Source organism: Triplophysa dalaica, chromosome 5 (assembly GCF_015846415.1).
Source record: "Triplophysa dalaica isolate WHDGS20190420 chromosome 5, ASM1584641v1, whole genome shotgun sequence".
NCBI classification, from domain to species: Eukaryota; Metazoa; Chordata; class Actinopteri; order Cypriniformes; family Nemacheilidae; genus Triplophysa; species Triplophysa dalaica.
In genome coordinates, this window is record NC_079546.1 from 3,749,443 (window position 1) to 3,770,700 (window position 21,258).

The window sequence follows — 21,258 nt, forward strand, 5'->3', positions numbered from 1 at the left end:
AAACTCTAACAGGGTGTTCTGTACAGACGGGTCTCTTGTATGCCTTTGAAAGGCTTTCTTTTGCAATAATGACCGTACAATATCCTGCTTTTCACACAGCCGCGGCGTAAATGATTCAAGCATTGGTTCAAGTAGAGATTATTTTATGATAAATAAGTGATATAAGAGACTTGAAAGTAGCACAGACCAAACATCAATTCATTTGTGTTTGATGTTTTATAGTGTTGAAGCTTTATTCATCAGAAGAGGAACAGAAGGAAGTGTGTGGTGGTTAATTATAACTTCCCTACAGGAGTCAAATGCAGACTCAGATAATGAAGATAGCAGACAAACATAAATAAACATCAGCTTCATAAAGTCTTTTTACTGCTGTCCAGGCCAACAAATGAAGTTAACATTAAATCAAATCATAAAACGTTATCTATGTAAATGGTAAATATACACGTGCATAACGTGTTACTATTTTATTAACATTCCATTTACAGTGTCACATGACAAGCATGATGAGAATACATGACGAATGATGACATGTTTTGCATTCTTTCCTACATCCACACCACAGACTGTTGGTATTGTTTAATGTCTCTTGTGTATATTGTATATTGAGATGAACATAAATTCATTCAAAGTTCAAAGACACATGAATGACCAGAAATGGCACAGCGGAAGCTTGTGTCGATTTTCAGATCTAATTGGGTTTCATTTGTGGTGGAAGTGAATCTTAAATGAGAGGAAGCTGTGCTCAAAATATCTGGTTTGGTTGCACTGTTGAAATGACAAAATATGGCAGCTGTGCTTCGCAGAAATCACGTAAAAAGTTGTTTTCTCAATTATTAATTGTGCAATATTGTATATTTTAAATACACACACAACACACTTTTTTTAATAATTCACCAAAATCCTTTCATGTTTTTTTAAACCTTGCATACGTTGTTCCAGCTCAAGATCAAGACCAGCACACAACGAAACCACCCACAAACAGGTTCAGATGAGGCGTGTTGTGCTGTACATTGTTTCAGGCTGGTATACTGAACATTCAAACTCTCAGAGAGAGAGAGAGAGTCAGAGTATCCCGATGGGCTTGTGTGAAGGTATTATGTAAGCAGCTGTTGACATGATTCACACTGAGGAGTGTGACCTGCATCCTGATGGACAATTGGGTTTACACACAAAAACACGGCATCTGCATTTTTTGTTGTCATACATCCACACTTCACACATGACACTTTATTCTTGTAGACATGCATTAAACATGAGATCTATGTGCGTGCGTGTGTGCGTGCGTGTGTGTGTGTTTGTGTGAGTGTGTGAGAATTCTGCCCTCAGAAGGTGTGTATGAAACAAAGAAAAGCGGAAACGTGAAAAACGTGACAAACAATTCCACATCAGTCTATTACTCCTTTTTTACAAGGGACTATTCACCCAGCTAACAAAGTGTCGTAAAATAATAAAACATTAACAAAAACTACTCTTTTATTGTGCAGTATTTTATATCACAACAATAACCTTAAATATTATATGGCTGAATTTCTTACAAAATTAATATAAAGCCTATTCTAGAAAGGAGCAATACGATATTTTGTAAAGAGACCTTTTAATAACAACTAAGCACATTTTTACATTAATTTTTAAACAAGTATGATATATTATTACAATATTAAAGTATTTGTTCTGTATGATAGTTGTTGTTTTCCCTATTTCAAGATATCACTAAATAAATAAATAAATCACTGTTGGAGCTGAGATAGAAGCTGGATGTGTTTTTGTGAGATTCAATCTATCGTCTAAATGATAATTTATTTATTTTTGAAAATTTCCTTAATCCTCACATCACTGTGGCAACAAAACATCTAGGGTAATATCAATTACCTATCAAGAAAAACACACAGAAAAGGACGTTGCTTCCCATTTTCTTTATTCATCATGTTACATAACATGGAAACAGCTTCAGTGATACAAAAAAATCCCCCAATGCAACGACTGCTCGTGATTGGCTGATCTGCAGGAGACCGCAGCTGATTGGCAAGCAGCGGTCACACGGCACTTTTGTGAGATTGTAGTAAGGCAATTTGTTCATAGTTATTTATCACTAGTGTCTGTTCCTCTACGCTTCAACTACAACGTTTATTTCACATTACCAAAATACATTTAAACCGTTATAATTTGTACATTCAGATTGAAACACTCCGGCATATTTTCCCTGAAGGAAGCAACAGGCACAGACCTGCGAGACAAAAGTACTGACTGACCGGGATGTTCAAGGGAGATTTAACATGCTTAAAGCTCTTCATGAAACGACCGATTCAAGAGACAAAATGGTTAGACTTTTATCCACTAAAAGAATGCTGTAAGTGTCTCGATATGACAAACAAAAAAGTTGTTTTTTAAAGATGCAAAACTTTCTTTCATGCAAAACTATGGAAGACGAACAGTTTTTTGTTTAGAGGAAATTATTAACAGGGTCCTTTGTGATTTCACATTGACTTCAAACTCCATATTAAACTCAAAGAAATGTCAGTCCAATACTTTGAAGAGGTAAACAGTGGAAGACAATACTGCTCAATATCTCTGAGACATACACACAATCTGTGGCTGATAGTTACAAAAACATGCTGGATGTTTGCCGAACATCGTCCCATCTATCATCTGTTAAATTTCCAAAGAGGAACGTCAAACAGAAACACTGGATGTCAAGTACCATTTCAGCTGCTCGAAATCATCAAGTAACATACACAAAAACAACAAAACACACAGACACACAGCTCCAGTTTGTCATAAAAACTTTCCAACAGAAGTAACAATAGAAATACAACAGCTTTTCTACAAATTTACAAAAGAAAAAAACGAAGTCACGATGGCTTCCATATCTAAAATATAACACTAAAACTCTACTGGTGAACATTTGATGCATCATCCCTTCCAACATCCAAAAAAGCTGACTATTTACAAACCATATACAATGTCCAAAAGGACCATGTTTGTGTTTTAAAACATGCAAAAATATCATAACCATTTCATTTGAAATATTTGCTTTATGAGTACGTAGATCACCAAATGATCTTTAAATATGGTCCGCTTTGGCAGGACCAGCGCAGGACCAGCGCACACAGAAACCGCTTTAACACGGATGGCAGACAGGCGAGTCTGTAAACGTTATTCTTCTCCGGAGAGGCAGTGTGGTGAAATACGACACAGAATGATCTCAGATCTTCACATACATGGATCGTTTGGTGACCGGATGTCGGGCGCTTGATCTTTGGGCTCTTGAGGCGTCAGGTCTAGGCTCGTATGAGATGACTTATGTTATAGTCAGAGGAGTCAGACCTTCCCTGCCTGCTTGGCGTGGCATCACCTAAACGTTTCTGTCCATTCATTTTACACTGAATAAAGCAGATCTGATCTTACTGTGTTGTTCTGATGTTATGGATCAATTCAAAAGAAAAAGCAGCCTGTTTGCCCAACTTCTTCATTTTGGTTCCAAGATTGATAATTGGACCGTTTTCCTTCACGAAAAGGAAATGTGATAATAACAGTAATGTTAAATAGTTCACCCAAACAAAAACATTCAGTCTCAATTCACTCACTCTCCTGTAGTGTCAAATAGAATTGAACACAATGAAAGATGAAAAGAAGATTTAACATTGATGGTGTTTTTTGTTCAGGACATGTCTAGATTCATGTCTAGACTGTTTGGAACGGGCATGAGAGTGGGAAAACGACAGCGTGTTGGATTTTTTATGTGAACTATTTCTTTAAAAAAACACAAAGAAAAACGACAAACTAATTATCAATGAGCACTAATGTTGCCTAATGAAAGTCAAACGTGATTAAAAAATGTATTTTTGTTGGCGTGTCTTGAAGACAAATCCAAAAGTGCTTTTTGTTCCATGAACCTTCTGCCCGACTCCCTCTCCCTCTCTCTCCCTCTCTCTCTCTCTCTCTCTCTCTCTCTCTCTCTCTCTCTATCTCTCTCTCTCTCTCTCTCTGAGGCGGTTATCAATGTTCTCTCCCACAGATAATGACGCTGGCGCCTGTTGTCTCTCTCCCCCGTGAATATACTTTCACGTAGATCTTAGACCCGCGGGCGAAGAGATTTGAGTAGTAAGAAAACAGAAAGGAGAGTTTTAAAACAACACATGAGATCTTAGAGAGAGAGAGAGAGAGAGAGCGAGAGAGTCACAAGGTTCAATCAGAACTAAACGTCCATGTTGACATGTTCTCTGATGAGGTGGTTTCAGTTTCAGCACCTTTGGGTGAGGGGTGAGCAGGGTTTAGTGAGCTTCTTTAGAAGCGGGAGGATTGTGAATCCAGTCCATAGCGATCAAAGTCAAACTGCCAATCATGAAGATTATGCCCACCACCAGGAAAATGGCCGCCTGTGGACGAAGAGAAAGTGAGATTATGTTTCATGTGTTAACAACACGCATGACATTTTCACACAAGCGTTCGTTTCCTCCTGATTCATACATTCATTGCATCTATTATGTATATTTTGTGGCTGCCCCTAGGTCAGCTCGGTTATAAAACCTCACGGAAATAATTCCCCCAAAAAATGAACCCAGTGATGTCACTTCCTCTGGCAGGACACTCTAGATGCCTGTGAAGTTTGTGATGCTTGTGTCTTTTATTTGGTTTAGGACTGGCTATTAGCACATGGAGTTCAAGCACAAAATGTCAACACTGTTATTGCTTTAACTATTTTTATCGATTTTCAGAATAGCTATTTGCTTAAAGATAAACAAATACTGAATATGCCAAACTCCACTCATGCCTACTCATGCATTAGGGGCTGATCATTTAGAACGTGTTTTTTGATGTTAGACGCGCCTCTTTTGAATTTTTTTCTGTTGTCAGGGATTATTTCCGCGCCTTTTTTTCTGTTGACTGGGACTATTTCCGCGCCTCGCGTTTTTGCCGCCTGCTGTGCCTCACGTTTTTGACAGAACGCTCGGAGCGCCTGAAGACAGTTAACAGCAACAAGATCCTTGACTGACAGGACAGCTGTTTTGGTGGCAACCTAGCACCTTAAAAAAATAGTGCATGCTTCTCTTTTCAATGAGCCAACCAAAAGAGCACCGCGGCACGCTTCGCGTTTTCGAACATGAAAAGCGCGTTCTATGTGATCGCCCACTTACAGTATAACCATATAATGTCTTGTGTACTCACTGATATTTTCTGTGGTGATCTGAATGGTAAACTCTTGACCAGTCGGAGGTAAAACGCTGCGGGCAGTATAAAGATGAGCATTGTGGCTGCCGATGCTCCTGTGTAGGAAAAGAAAGATTAATGATGTGATTGATTATATTGATTACGTGTGTTCAGGTCATTCGGTCATCAGTCTTCTGAAACTCACCGATGAATCCAAATATGTCTCTGATGGTGGGAACAAAGATCACCAGAAGATTGTTAAAGGCCAGTATCACAGCTGCAATGACGATGTGTCTGATCCAGCTGAACTCTTTTCCTGCGAAACACAGCGTGATGACGGACGACCGGATCTGTAAACACAAATACACACCTGGTTAAAGAAGAAAACAAACATTTTCTGTGCATCTTACATCACATGTGAGCAAAAAAGAAGTCAACAACAAAGACACTAAATTTGTAATGTGAACCATTGTTGTATTTGTGAACAATTTTGTATAATTAGTGTACATGCTGGTTTTTCGACGTTGTATGAATACTTCAAAGGAAAGTTTACTTTTAAAAATGATTTGCCACTTCACAACTTCTTAAATATAGATGACCCTCCTTTTGCAATTAAATATGCAGTTATAAATGTTTTAATCTAAACTTTGAAATGGAAACACCTTAGAATTCAAAACAAATGTATGAAAGTGTGTGTAAATTATATAAACCAGATTTCTTAAATTTGAAACATTCAACAGAACAAAGGTTGTGGCATTGGGGTTGCTGGAACGATGGGCAAGATTTCCTTTAATATGAATCTGTTCTTAATTTATATTGAACCCCTCCAACTATATGAACAATAAATGTCTATAGTTATTGGACTTGAGACAGTAAAGCTATAGGCAACAAAGAAATTACATTCTTTACCAGAACAGAAATCCAGTGCCTTAAAAGATCACTCAAAATAAATGAAATAAAAACAATAATGTTACATAAACAATCTACAATGTGAGAGAGAGAGAGAGAGAGAGCGAGAGAGAGAGCGAGAGAGAGAGAGCGAGAGAGAGCGAGTGAGAGAGCGAGAGATGTTGTGAATGGATCAGGTACTGTACTACCAGGAGCGAATGAGATCTGAGATCAGGTCACAGGACCTTAAGTGATCCGCTCAGAGCATGAGAACTAGCTTACACTGGGTCAAAGTTCACTACACACCCACATGCACACGCGCACACCCAGCAGGGTTAGGGTAGAGCCTAATACAGGATTAACACACAGTGTAAGTGAGCGGTACTATTGCATCAGCCAACAGGAAGTAAGAGACTGACAGAAGTTAAGAGGGATCACAATAAATGCATGTCTGATCAGTGTGAGATTAGATGGCTCTCACAGGACAGACAAATCACAAATTAAATCTTTAACCTAAAAAGGTCTTTAAGCATTCATTTTGCACTCTAAAAGGTTTTTACCTTAAAAATAAAATGGACAATTATTTATGCTCAGATCACACGGCAAAATATTTAAACATATACCACCCCCCCCCAAAATGTCTCCTCCAGTTACAGCACCGGTCTCTGACACCAGCACCTGCAGCAGTAGCAAATGACATATTTCACGTGGTCCGATATTTCGTGACTCCAATATCCATTACTGTTCCCTTAACTTCATTTTAAAAAGATGTATATATCGCATAATGATCGGTCTCAGATCTGACAGCACTTCAATAAAGAGATGCTGTTCTGTGACTCTCTCGGAGAGTCTCTGTTTGTCACATGAGTGTGACATTTCCGTTCTCTGGCTGTTAGACCTCAAAAGTATTCGGCATCTGCCGGCGAGTCGCTCTGAACCCCTGAACGGACCACACGACTGAATGTGTGATATTCTACCAGAGTCCCTTATTCTCACCAAACTGTGGCGGGCCGTCACGTCTTTTTTGTTCTTTCCAGTGTTAAAGAAAAACTCAAAGTAGACAAGCTAAGGGGCGTTTCACATTTTGCATCCTTTATTGTAAATATAGAAACGCGGCAGGCTGGCATGTACAAATGCCATATGCACGTAGAACGTATTTTAAAAGATGGAAATAGTTAAACTTTACCGCACGTGCATGACTAGAAAAAGCAGCAGGGCTCGAGTTTTCCGCACGGTTTTAGACAAAATGTGAATCGCCCCTTAGACAGCCATGATATTCTGCAGGAACATTTGTACAATATCCTTTTGTACATTTTCAAATGATCTGCTTTCATCCCAGTGACGACTGCATTTACAGTTGGACCTTTTTGTATGATTCCCATCAAATTCACACAAAATCCATTTAGTCTCAGAGATGTATAAGAGAAATCATTGAGATTTCTTTCTGATGGGTTATCAGTTGCAATTAAACTCCCCAGCCGCATCGACTATCAAACCCTTCTCACAATATGGTCGGGTTTAACCACCAGCAGTGATCATGTGAGTGAACCTCATTGACCCCGACATGACCTCTGATCCCAACGTGCATTGACGTCATAGAGAGCTTATAAATCACCACCTCTGGTTGGACTTTGATTTTAAATTAAAGGAGGTCAGACTGGAAAAACACTTATCCAACATGTTTGATATGACTGCTGGGGTGAACATTAAAAGTGAGCTTCATACAACCCACTGCCCTTGATCACACCTGAGAAATACAGGCGTTTAGTCGGTCACATCTCTTCCATTCCTGACCGGCGAGTGTGGTGAACTGCTGACAGAGATGGCCAGATTTCAGCGACAAATTATCTGTGAAATGGCTGGTTCTTCAGGCTCAGAGGTGTGGACTACTTGTGAAGACACAAATCCATTCATCAGATGGGAGAGGGTGTGACCTACATGTAAACACAAGCATCTGATACTGTGAAATTGGAGATGATCAACCTTACATGTCCAGCTATGGAAAAGTATCAGACTATAAAAACCAGACGGCACACCTGTTAGCAGACACCGAACGCTTATTAACACATGGCTAGGTACCTTTTTCAAATACAGCCAAGCTCTTTTTGAGTGTTTCTTTTGGAGAATCATCACACCTACAGAGTTACCAATGTTTGCAGCACATTCAGAATAACAGAGCTGTGCTATCATCTGTTTGTCATGCCTCTGTTAGTAAGTGTTGTCTGTGCGGCTGACTCAAGGTCCATGTGGCTCTTAGTCAAAGCAAAATAAATCTCACGCACAAAGGCTGTGACATTTAAGGCAAACGTGAAGGCCAAAACTCCATGGTAACACAAAATGTCACATCTCCCCATCACTACAACCCCTAAAACATACAACTTTATCTCAGCCGTGTGGGTGAAGGACAAATTCCTGAGTATTAAAGCAGCAGATCAACCAAAAATGAACATTCGTTCATCATGTACTCATCCTCATGTCATTTCTTTCTTCTGCAGAACACAATAGACAATGTTTAAAAAAAAATGATAATCAAACAACGCTGACCCTCATAGACTTCCATTGTATAAACAAAACCACTCTCATTTCCCAAAATATCTTCTTTTGGGTTTCAGGTTTTGAACCACGTGACAATGAATAATGTTGAGATAACATTTATTTTTGTTAATAAATGAAAACCTAATTTCAGAGCTGCAGGGGTGTGTTGTGTGTTAACAGTGACTCCGGTGGCCACATAATGTAACTGCACGTTTTACAAGGTCACTGTCTGCACTGCATCTTGGTAATATTCCATTCCCTGCACCTGCCCATCCCTTTGGAGAGAAAGAGAGAGAGAGAGCGAGAGAGAGCGAGCGAGCGAGAGAGAGAGAGAGAGATAAAGCTTCCCTTCTAGAAAAACAAAGAATCTGCATTCTTTCTCATTTCCCATCAGATTTTTATAAGAATCGAGTAGTTCCTTTACATTTCTTTATTATAGAATTTATTTAATTATTATGTATTGAGTTATTAAGCTGAACAATCCATCTCAACTGTTCAGATGTATATGTGTTATTCCTTTAATCCAGCTAACTTTAAATCCCCAGTACAAGTTAAGACTTATAAATGATTTAAGTACTAAAAGGAGTAAAAATCTCTTCAATTTCTCATCTCCCCAGTGTCAGGCTATATTTTTAACTCACTGGCAAACCAAAGCATTCAGATATTGGTCAAATGAAATCTCAATGGCTACGTTAGTCTAAGAACTGTTTTTTTCTAGCAATATATAATTTAAAAAATGATAAATACGTAAGTTTAAGGCGTCAATTTACATAACAATAATTGATAAAAAGATACACAACACCGCCCTCTGGTGGATTTATCCATCATCACATTTCTGTGTTTTACAAACCTTTTTGGGCAACCTCCATAAAAACTGAAGGGAGTGAATAAACCATTGAGCTCACAGGCCTTGAACACATTCACACAAGACTCGAGTGCGTTTGCGTACTCACAGGGAACAGCACTATGGGAACAGTGAGGGTCACAGCGGTCAGAACAGCCAAACGCACCAACAGAAGCATCGTATCAAACTTATAGACTTTAGTGAAGGTGTGTAATAACTCTGCCTCCACGTGATCTGTGTTGAGAGGGAGAGAGAGTGAGTGTTATGGTAACAATTCGCTTCTCGACTGGAATGTTAAACTAAGAGAGTGTGTTGCATACCATAAAATGTCAGATAACCAAAGAGAGCCGAGAAAAGGTACATAACCAACATAGCCAGAATGGAAAGATTTGACACCGTCTGCATCTTCTTGCGAGATCGACTGAAAACACACACAACACGTGAGTGGATGACGCAACAGTATTCAACATACAACCGAATATTAAAATCCAAGTTTTGGGTTTCTGGGTGTGTTCAACTTACTCTTTCAGTTCGCTGTAAATGGGCAGAACTTCAGGATGACACACGAACGCAAAGGCCAGAATGGGAATGGTGTAAGCGGTCTAAAAAAAACAACAATAAAAATTTTTACACATCAACACAAGGCTCATCCTACAAGTTTAACATTTGACGTATATGCAAACGTCACGTGTATCGTCACCTGAGAATTGAACACAAAATATTTGGGCGTGCACATTTCCTCTGCGCCTTCGGGGTGTGCCGTGAACTGAACTGTGGAGTCGTGGACATGTGCGTGAGGATCCAGGTGAGGTCCGTTCACAGCCGTTTCAGAGATATACGCCAGCACCGAGGCGTTCTGAAGTGTAAACATACCCAACGCGTCTGATCCATTAGCGCTCATGTTAGAGTCGTGTTGGTAAAAGAAGGGAAGAGGACACGGGAGAATCGTCTTCTTATAGATCAGCTGTCCGAGAGAGAAACACATTAACAGATGCGAGTTGAATCTTGATTTTTTGCAGTTTTTATCGTCACAACGACATAATATACACGGTCACGTACGTGTGCTTTTACAAACAAATAGTTAAAGGTGAACAAACATTATGGACTGAAAGGTAAACGTACCACGCCCAGGAAAAACACCATGCAGGAGAGAGAAAAACCACTGGTGTATCCAAGATATCCTGCAGGACGAGACCACCGTGAGCTTTACACACACCCCGACACTATCAACACAACATCAAACACATAAACACGAAGGACTTACCCAGATTCTTCAGCAGGGATAAGGGTAAAATTATTCCGATGGACACAAACACCACCAGGTAATTCCCATTCATGTACCATTCACTAAATAAACAAGCAGAACGACCAATCAAAATCAGAGAAAAAAAATCTCCTCATAAACATACAAATTCACATGATCGGCAGGTGACGACTTACCCAGAAATTTCCTCCAGACCCATGAAAGCTCGGATGACCTCCGGCAGCTCGTACTTGACAATGAACAGGTAACTTGACATGGCTGAAGACAAACACATCTTGTTACATAACAGACAATAACAACCTGCACAAAACAATATTTAGCCGCGTGTCACTTTTTACCTCCAATATTTTGTAGAGTAATAGACCCAAAGGCTGCCATCTTCCCCGGCCAGCCGAACGCTCTCTCTCCGAGCTTCTCATAGATCAGTGAGCCTGCGGGGAAACACCGTTAAAGCATCCGTTTCATTAATCAGCGTGTGTGTTTGTGTGTCTGGACACACTCACCTCCTTCTTTTGCAGTCACTAGTAACAGATGAACTGAGTATAGAGACAGAATGGCCACACCAAAAAGAAGAATTCTAAAATATAGAGAAATCAGAATTGATAAAGAAGTTTTTTATGATCATGCGTGCTCAGCGGGCGGGTCTCCTTCTGTCTAAATACACGGTTCTTGAACATAAAGTGCTAAATAAAAAAATAAAAAAATCAGACAATCCTAACAGAACTGTCTTTGTTAAAGCTTCAACTTTTCATCTCTGTGTAAATGATAAGATTGCAGGTTACTTTGAGTCTAACTTCACGTGTCGAAGTCAAATAACATCAAACCACTAGGGATGCACCGATAGGAATTTTTTTGGCCGATACCAATTTTAACAAACAACCATCATCTGATTACAATATTGGTCAATTGCATAGTACTTAAAAATACTAGCTAGTTTTTACAGCATTAAATTAATTTCACCGAACATGAATTGGATCCATTTAACGTATTAAGAGAGGCACAAGTTAAGATAAAAACACAACGAGACAACGTGACAATCTTCAAAAGGTGATCTTTGCTATCCAATATTTCTTTTATTGACAACGTTATCTCATATTTGACTCAAAATTGAACTTTTCTTTAATAAACTAGCTGTTGCTATTTAATTATTTTGCTCAGAGAAAAACATTTAATTATTCAGACATGCAACTCATTGCCTCCATGCAGTAAATTAATAAACCATCCGTTTTCATGCTATTGCCGATATGCCGATGGTGTTAAATGAATCCAATATCGCCTGATTTATATTGGTGGCGATGCATCGGTGCATCCCTACAAACCACTTGCTCAATAGCAGATTTTTGTTTATTTTTAACACAAAAAAAGGCAGCTTTACATAACATGCTGTGACCTTATGAGGTGTTTATTTTGAAGGCATTTCTAAATGCAGAGCGTGTACATATAGAGTATAGAGTATGCGTCTGATCATCTCCTGCCCTCATGCTCACACTAATGAACTGAACGTCAAACCAACAACAACTGCCGTTCAAACCCTCAAAAATCAGCAGCACACCTCATTGTCTGTCAGCGAGAGGAAATGAGTTTAATGGTGGTTTGGTCACCTGACACGGGCAGAAATAACCACCTGACATTAGCAGCAGAGAATACACGAGAGATAACTGCGCTGGCAGTAAAGGTGTGCATTCACTTTATCTGCTGTGGAGAGAATGTGAGGTCAGTGGGACTGCGGTGTCCACAGCTGACTGCTGTCAATCACACACACACACAGCAGACGAGAAGTTGAGTTATAAATATCCTCGCAGTCTGCTTCAGCCTGGGTTCATGTGTGATATATACACAGTGACATCTGTCAAAGACACCAGCAGGTCTCTCTCCTCCACCAGTCTGAAACTATGACACACCATCACACAATGTCCTCCAGCGCATTCCTAGATAAAATCCTTTCCAGGTTACTCCACACAAATGCCCTCTAAACTCAGCTGGGGAAATTGCACAGTAGTCTTTCTTTAACTGATCTAATCATTTGCGGCAAACAAAATAAGGTCTTCATTTACTCACCTTCCAGTTGCTCTAAATCTGTATAAATGTCTTTGTTCCGACGAACACAGAGAAAGATATTTGGAGGAATGCTTATAACCAGACAGATTTTGCCCCCCATTGACTCCCATAGTATGAAAAAATACAATGGTTGTCAAAAGTGACCCAGAAGTGTTTGCTTTACTACATTCTTCAAAATGTCTTTTGTGTGCAACAGAACAAAAACAATGACAAAGTTATTTTTTCCTACTATGGGCATCAAAGGGGGGCAAGATCTGTTTGGATGTAAGCATTCTTCCTAATGTCTTTCTCTGTGTTCATCAGAACAAAGACATTTATACAGATTTGAAACAACTCTAAGGCGAGTAAACAATGACAGAATTTAAATGTTTGGGTGAAGTATCCCTTGAAGAAAAGTGGTACTAGAAACTGAATTCACAGATCCTTTGTTTAGTCATCACATATTAAAGCGTTTCTTATTCCTTATATTAAAGAGTTCTTTGTTCTTTGATTTTGGGAAATTAGCGAAAGGGTCCACAGAAAATCTGTTTTCTAAATGGTCTCCTTACCTTACCGCAACTTGTAACAGTAAACTTAAAATAATGATTTATAATTTGAGCGGTCAAGTCTAATTTTACTGGAAATGTTAGTTTGACATCATTTAACTTCAACACACGTAAAGATAAGTAAATAAAAAAGTGCCGATATAGACGCAAAGGTTAAGGATTGCACATTAACATTGTGGTAGTCTGGTACAGACATGGATACTCAGAGACCAGAAAAATTTACTTCTGACTTGTTTTTCATTCATCGTACAAATAGAATGTGCCAAGTGGTCAGGGTGTTATTTGACCCGCCCCTCTTGCACTGTGATTGGGCAGCAGTGTAAAGAAGCATTGACAAGTGCAGCGTTTTACCCAAAGTTGAACACGTTTAACATAAAAAAGTAAAGCAACCATTGCAAACAATTGAAAAGCTATGTTGGCATCAAGAAAAGCTGCTCAGGTCAAATAGTGAACAGCTCTGCCTACAAATATACTCACATAAACAGTATGATGCCTGTGTTGGCCATGGCAAATGACAATCCCAGAATTCCACTGCCCATGATTGCATTACTAAGGTTAAAGACGGACATTCCGAAAGATGCATGACCCGGATGCTAGGAGAGAGAGAGAGAGAGAGAGGGGGGCAGAGAGAGAGAGAGAGAGAGGGGGGCAGAGAGAGAGAGAGAGAGAGGGGGGCAGAGAGAGAGAGAGAGAGAGGGGGGCAGAGAGAGGGAGTGAGAGAGAGAGATAGAGGGGGGCAGAGAGAGGGAGAGAGGGAGAGAGAGAGAGAGAGAGAGAGAGAGAGAGAGAGAGAGAGAGAGAGAAAGAGAGTGAGGGGCGTTAATTAATGACTCAAGAAAGAACATAAACCTTAAAAATCAGACTGATGAATATTTACATATTCTTCATCGTATTCCTCATATTTCTTCTTCTTCATCATTCCATTAGTGAGAAACTTCTGGCTCTCTGCATCATCTTCATCCAGGAACTGACTGGAGTTGACAGAAAACACGATTTGAACCACGTCACAGACACACAAATATATAAAACACTGACAGAGGTCTGAGGGTCTCTGACCTGCTCATAGTGGCCTTCTCTGAATCCATGGGTTCGTTGTAGCTGCTGTCATCGTCCGCCTCTGTGTTGACATTCTTCAGCTCCATGCGGTCCATGTTTACAGACGTGATCAGGATATTTTCTGAAAGAAAAGTTTGTAAAATATAACACACAATGAAAGCTCATGAACTCCCCCTTTGAACCTACAACCTTTGAATCAAACCCTGATCTATAACCTTTAAGAACTTAATGATAACACATTCTGACACATCTGATCACAATATGTTTGGTTCAAAATGTCCACACACACATATGGACAGTAAAGAGGGGATAAATGTAGAACCGAGGTCTGTGACGTCAGTTTTCTCTTTCTCTTTTATTTACATTTACGCATTTGGCAGACACTTTAATCAATTTACATTGTATTGTATTATACATTTGTTTAGGACTATGTGCAATGCCCTGTGATCGAACCAAAGACCTTTGCATTGCTTGTAGGGCCATGCTCTAAGCACTGACCCACAGGAAAGCTTTCGAATGTATTGTTCAATTGTTTGGTTGAGGACTCATGTATCTGAGGGTCCGTAACGTCCGAGCTCTGAAATCAGCCACGTTTTGTCCAGTCCAGCAAACACCTGTAATGTGCTGCCAACACTTACTGGCCTCAGGTCAGCTTTTCCTAGAATATGGGAAGCACAAACCTTTCTGTGATCCGTCCGTGCCAATGAAGAAGGAGAACATTACATAAACCTCTGATGATGCAGCGAACAAGCCAAACCACTCCTGAACCATTCTAACATCCCCAATTACCCACAATCCTCCTCTTCACATACACAAAGACCTCATTGATACAATTCATAACCACTTCGTCCCGAAACGATAGTCTCATGGAAAGCTGAAAACAGTCCAAGGACTGAAGTTCTGAACGCATGCCTGGCATGAGGTACCAGGCAAATAATACAGAGGTGTGGCGCTTTACTGTTAGGGTAACGCCTCATCAATCACAGATTTTTTTCTTTAAAATAAATCTATCATACCGAATGACAGTATATCTATGATGGGATTGCGATATTATAGCCGTAGATATATTTGCATGTGCGTCAGTGTTCAGGAAACTGAATTGCGAATTTAATGACGATGGACTAATCTGAAAATACAGAGAACAGCGCACCCAAAAAATACTTTTTAATTGTTGTTAAGCTGTGTATGATGAAACAAAAATATACAAATATATCAAAAGAGATACATTTGATCTACTTTTCAATACATTTCCACATAACTACTGTATGTAAAATTAAACATACTAATATGTATACTGTATTTCAAAATAATCATACAGCAATACATAATTATTGTCATACCATCCACCTTGAATTTTACGAAGCAGGCAATTTTGTTTACGTCACATGAACTCCAGTCGAGTAAAACCAGTTCAACTAGTGATCAGAACCGTTTTAGCTGGTGTGACAAGTGACCCAAGAAACCACACCTTGATCATTCAACAAAGTCAGTCAGAAAACACTCATTAACAGCACAATTTTGTCTCCATGACAGCGTTGAGATTACAGGGAAAGCAAATGGAGACCTCACCTGCCTCCTGAGATTCTTTTCTCCAGTTCAAGTCGAGATCTCAACAACATTTCAAACTGTGCTCGGACCAACCAAAAGTTTGCAACATAATCTCAAACATTTCTCAAAAGACCTCCAGAGAATTAAAGATCTGAGATATCAATTTAATAGCTCAATACTTTTAATGTACATCAAAAAAATTGATATGTCTAATGAGCATTGAAAGAGCAACATTTGAGAAAAACCAAAGCAACTCATATAAACTGCAGACCGGATAAGACTGAATTGAACCCGGTCTTCTTTAGATCTCAAGACAGCTGGAATGAGCTTGGCTTTTTACGACGAGAAACACAGAGACTTCAAAGTGAATAAACACACACACCTAAACACACCAGCGGCTGCAGAACACACACAAACTGAACCAAGCTTCTCTAGTTTTAAGCAGATCATTTGAAAGAGAGGTGGATTGGTTACTCACAGCGTGTGCCGGCTCAGATGAAGAATACGAGATGTGCTGACAGAACGAGGATGAGCTTCGCTTTTAGCCCCCGGAGGTGAGTGGCAGCTATAAAGAACGTTGGGAGGGCCCCCTTTAACCAATCAGAATGCTCAGATCGAAAACCATTGGGTGTTTCCCCCCGTCCCCCCAGCTGACCCCCACCACCAGCACCTGCGTCACTCCGGGCCACACGGGCTTCCAAAAACGAGTTGGAGATAAGGCGTTGCATCAGTTAATGTTTGCAGTGAGGCAAGAATCTGGTGGGTGGATGGGGTTGTTCATCCTCACGGACACAGATATTGAGGACACCACGGGACGGCCTGACTCCAGCCACCAATCAGCGTGCACATCTGATGGCGTGTGCACAAACAATTGCGAGGTCACTGACCAGAGACTAAACCTGAACTGAATTCAAAAATATCCAAATCTATCCGTACATTTTAAACCTTTGATACTAGGATAATAAACTTTTCTTATTGATTTTCAAAAGAAAAAAAACCATGACGGGGGTTAAACTAAATCTCAACCAGTACATCACATCACTCCACAGAACTGGTCCCAGTCAAACCAATGGAGGCAATCCAAATATTGTTTTCTAAAACCATTTTATCGTAAAGACCTACGTATAATAAACATAATATAAATTACAAAATTATATACATTACAAAAATATATGGAAAACTTAAAATCAAACAAAAAGGAGTTCTCACTAAAGTAGATAAGCATTCCTTATCACATTAAGAAAAATCGTGAAATACCCCAAAATCATAAAAAAAAAAAAACTTACTGTCTTGATGCAGGTGCTCCCATCTCAAGGAAGAAAATGCTTCCTGTGATCACAGGCTTTTCCTAATATGGAGTCACTCCTCTCAACCCTATCAGCCAATCAGCTGCTCCGGCACAAGGGTCAAAACACCCTGAGGAACTCAGACAACACACTAACACCCTCAAAGCTCAATTTCACAGTTAATAACCAAATATTCACACAAATTCACAAACTGGGTGGGGCCTAATTTGACATGGTTTCACAAGAAATGTGACTTCTCAAAGTGGTATACACTTAAAAACATCAAGGTCTGTGTAATAGAGGATGTCAAACCCTCAGCGGGACTCATATTCTTTAGCTCTAAGATTATCCACCCAGAGCCTCCATACGGTTTTAGGTTACATTACAGATATGTATCCACCTAATGTGCCATCTACTCAATGATAAAACTGAAATGACACAATACACAAAAAAATCTTTAATATTGTTTGCTAGGAGAGACTTGAGATGCTGCTCATTGGTCCGTGTGGCTAAAACTTCACAGAACAGATGTATTTCACTTGACAGAAATTGAAAGGATAATTCTTATTGTTTTACACAGTGCTGAAGTATTTATAATAAATGATTTATCCGTGCACATATTTTTATTTATTTATTCATTTGCACTTGTAAACTTTTTACTCAAAACCATACACGTCCTCCCCATCTGGAAACGTCTTCTGGTCATGAGGAATGGCGCAAGGGTGGGGCTGCAATGACTGACAGATTGCAAACTGCCATTCAAATCTTTTAACGATCCAATCAGTTGTCGGTGGATGAAATAAAGTCCCGCCTTGCATTTTTTTCTCATTTCAGAAGTCGTTTCACTCGGGTACATGCCGATATGGAAGAAAAGACAATCTATCCTTCCGTTCAGTGTCGACTTTAAGGACGATCCAAAGAAGTACTTAAGGCTAGTTTTAAAATTTTTGTTTCTAACTATGTTGTGTGAAGTAGACTTTAGTACTGCAACTTTGAGCTGTTGATTGCTCTAAACGGATGGACAAAAATTTGCAAATCTAAAAGTGAAAGCGACAATTCACCAGAAAATAGAAATTCTGTCAGCATTTATTCTCCCTTAAGTGGTTATTACCTGTATGTGACTCTTTCTTCTGTGAAAAAAAACAAATGAAGATATTTTGAGAAATGTGGTTTTGTGTTCTTACAAAGGATGTCAATAGAGTTCAATGTTGTTTGGTAAACAACATTCTTCAAAATATCTTCTGCAGAAGACAGAAGGTCACACAGGTTTGAAATGACATGAGGATGAATAAATCATGAAAGAATTCTCACTTTAGGTGTACTGTCCCTTTAAGAGTCTCTCCATATGAACATGGCAAACCCTCAGCTAGAAACAACAGTAGAAAATGTTAGCTGCCCATTACCATACCTTCTATGGCAAACAGCAAGACTTAATAAAAAAGGAAATCTAGAATGTTAAAGCCTCGAGGATGCGTATTTTTCTATTTGTCGCGTCCTTGTTATCTTCTGTCTGTTCATGATCTTATCAGTTTATTGATTTATCCATTGCTTATGTCATCAGAGATGTTGTACCAAACTGACCCGAGCGTCTCACTTTAACTTTAAACCTGTAAAATCATATAGTTTGACCCTTAAAAAGTGTGACATACGATGACAACGTCATTCATGAGATCTTGTGCTCCTAATGTCCCAATGCCAAACAGCAAAACAAATATTTTTCGGTAAACAAGTCCTGACACAACTAAAACTCTCTTGGTAAGGTGGTATAATTATAAGTTATATAGCATTAAGCCTTTCTTTATATTCCTAATGAAAGACACATAAAGAGATGATTTCTGTGCATCTTTCTTAACAAACAGGCACAGGTTGACAGGAACATTATGGCTTCATCTGTGTTGGGTATATGTTTCATACTCTCAATAAATGCCAAAATAAATATAGCAGACAGACTGCTGGGCGTCGTCCTGTTGCACTGCAGCTTTAGTAGATTGCATTTGAGACGGGACTGTTTTAACCAAATATTGTACCAATTTCTGAAAGGAACTGAATTTGAGTCACCTGAGCGTACCTATGAAGTGCATTCCAAATCCATCACTGCTACCTGAAATACCTGTGCAGACTGTACACACATACACGAGACCCCTAATCAGTCAACTAAGGTTCAAGTGTACTTAGATCGTAGAAGTCAAACTTTCTCAGCGTACTCCGGTCTTACTGAAATGATTGACAGGTGTCCGCTTTGGCAAATACAAACAAACCTTGATGGTGGTGCGTTATAAAATAATATGCAAGTACTGGACGTTCCGTGATGTACCTCAAAGCAAACTACTGTGAAATTTGCGAACTACAAAACAGACACATTGATAAACACATGTCACTGTAAAGTTAATGATTGTTCATGAAGAGGCTGAATTGTGTGTTTGCACAGCGAGTTTCTTCTAAAACAATTTATGAAGTTCAACCAAATCAACCAGTGTTTGAAAAACACTGACAACAAACTACTTTCTTAGAAGGCTATATCCTCAACATTACATCACACAATAGACAGCGACACAATTAACCAGCATACTGACTGTGCATGCCACACTTTAAATAAATAGAGGTCTAGGTGTAAAAAACTAATTTACATACGATAAAAAGCAACCAAGTGTCTATCTGTAAGTCATGAATTATGGATGGTTGGACCATCAACAGCTATGAGAGTTTAACATGTGCGTGAATGAACAGAATGTTCCAGATTACCATAAACCTCAATGCAACAGCAGTTCATGTACACACCATATGAGACTAATATAGCTCACACATCATGTGCTATAACAGTTCTATCACTGAAATCAGATCCAGGATCAGTTAATATGATTTCCCAGTGTCGCAAAAACAACTGATACAGGAATACACAGGTATTTCAACTTTTCTCCCACAAATGGCAAGTATCAACCATTCACTGACATTGTAAAACATAATACAAGTCAAACCCCACATATTAGCACCAGACAGAGTAATAAACAAGATAAAGATAAAAACCAAACATTCAATAAGCTGCATAAAGCTTGCCCACACCTCCCTGTATGCATTGTGCCAATGCAACAGTCGATGGCCACCCCCAGCAGACCACACAACACGCCAACTATTCCGTGTTTAACTTCAGTTGTAAAAAAACACACATGGGTTTTAATGCAAACATGTCTATTAATGTAAACGTGAACGTTTGTTTTTCAAAACACCATTTAAAGTTCAATGCACAAGCACGTGTCTCTTGTTAGGCTCGTTTCCGTGTAATTAGCGTTGTTGTGACAAACATGGAAACACGCTACCAAACCCTTTTATCTTGACACAAACGTCGTAAAATCAAACTATATTATGAGATTGCACTTGAATAAGTGAGTGGGAGTAACGTGTACAGGACTCTTTAATTCTGCAGGGTCGAGCTCGAGCGCTAGCGCGCGCCAAACACAAACGCTTTGTGTGCGCGAAAGCATCAAAACGCTATAAAATAGTAAAAAACTCGTATTCGGTTGCGAATCGTAGAGTAAGTAAACCTTTACTGTTTTGCACGTTTAATGTTTACGTTTGCGCGCTTGAATAGCCGTGCACGGCTACACCCTTCTTTAAAATAGAGGTGGTGGAAAGAATTACATGCAAATGTTACACGAATAACACTGCAAAACAACACAACGCTTAATGCTTTTATTACGTTAAACGTAGACGTTTAATAACTTCATTACTGTGAAGTATGATTGATTTAGAGTAAACCATATCAATGACTTAGAGTAAACAGTAACGTTATAACGTTACTGTACAAAGCAGTGTTTAACTGCACCATTTTTATATATAAATATATATCATACAAACACACACACACACACTTCACTTTCATCTCAATAAATAAATGTGTTTGCCTGTGAGAACCCACCTGGATCCTGAAGGAATTACCGCAAATCTCGCAGGGTGAAGACAAACTCAAACTGGTGGTTGCTATTTTAAATCAAACCCATTTAACTGGGAGGAGTGCGTGGAAATTTCCACCATGTGATGGTAAACCCTCCTTGGGCATCAAGTTACACACACGCACAAACACACACGGAC

At 39.3% G+C, this 21,258-nt stretch overlaps 1 protein-coding gene across 4 annotated transcripts; it reads right to left on the reverse strand.

Moving 5' to 3' along the window:
• Positions 1-1,900: 1,900 nt before the first annotated feature.
• Positions 1,901-21,233, reverse strand: slc38a4 (solute carrier family 38 member 4). 4 transcript variants are annotated; one of them, XM_056748053.1, is made up of 17 exons: positions 17,173-20,329; positions 16,365-16,735; positions 14,339-14,459; positions 14,160-14,253; positions 13,760-13,875; positions 11,183-11,256; positions 11,018-11,110; positions 10,856-10,937; positions 10,680-10,762; positions 10,538-10,596; positions 10,116-10,379; positions 9,938-10,017; positions 9,736-9,836; positions 9,525-9,649; positions 5,354-5,498; positions 5,167-5,264; positions 1,901-4,376 (listed from the first exon to the last, which is right to left on the reverse strand). In XM_056748053.1, the coding sequence occupies exons 3-17, from the start codon at positions 14,431-14,433 to the stop codon at positions 4,272-4,274; spliced, it is 1,614 nt and encodes a 537-aa protein (XP_056604031.1). In that variant the 5' UTR covers positions 14,434-14,459; positions 16,365-16,735; positions 17,173-20,329; the 3' UTR covers positions 1,901-4,271. The 4 variants fall into 4 exon arrangements, with proteins under 4 accessions (XP_056604031.1, XP_056604033.1, XP_056604034.1 ...); XM_056748055.1 differs by lacking the exons at positions 16,365-16,735; positions 17,173-20,329 and adding an exon at positions 21,086-21,233; XM_056748056.1 differs by lacking the exon at positions 16,365-16,735 and having other exon boundaries at positions 17,173-20,908.
• Positions 21,234-21,258: the final 25 nt, after the last annotated feature.

Excerpts from the sequence above, each read along its gene's own strand:
- slc38a4 (XM_056748055.1), bottom strand. The coding sequence starts at position 14,433 with ATGGACCGCATGGAGCTGAAGAATGTCAACACAGAGGCGGACGATGAC. Across the intron at positions 10,018-10,115 it reads ATTTTGTGTTCAATTCTCAG|ACCGCTTACACCATTCCCAT; the intron begins GTGACGATACAC and ends TGTTTTTTTTAG. Across the intron at positions 5,499-9,524 it reads TTCCCATAGTGCTGTTCCCT|ATCCGGTCGTCCGTCATCAC; the intron begins GTGAGTACGCAA and ends TTGTGTTTACAG.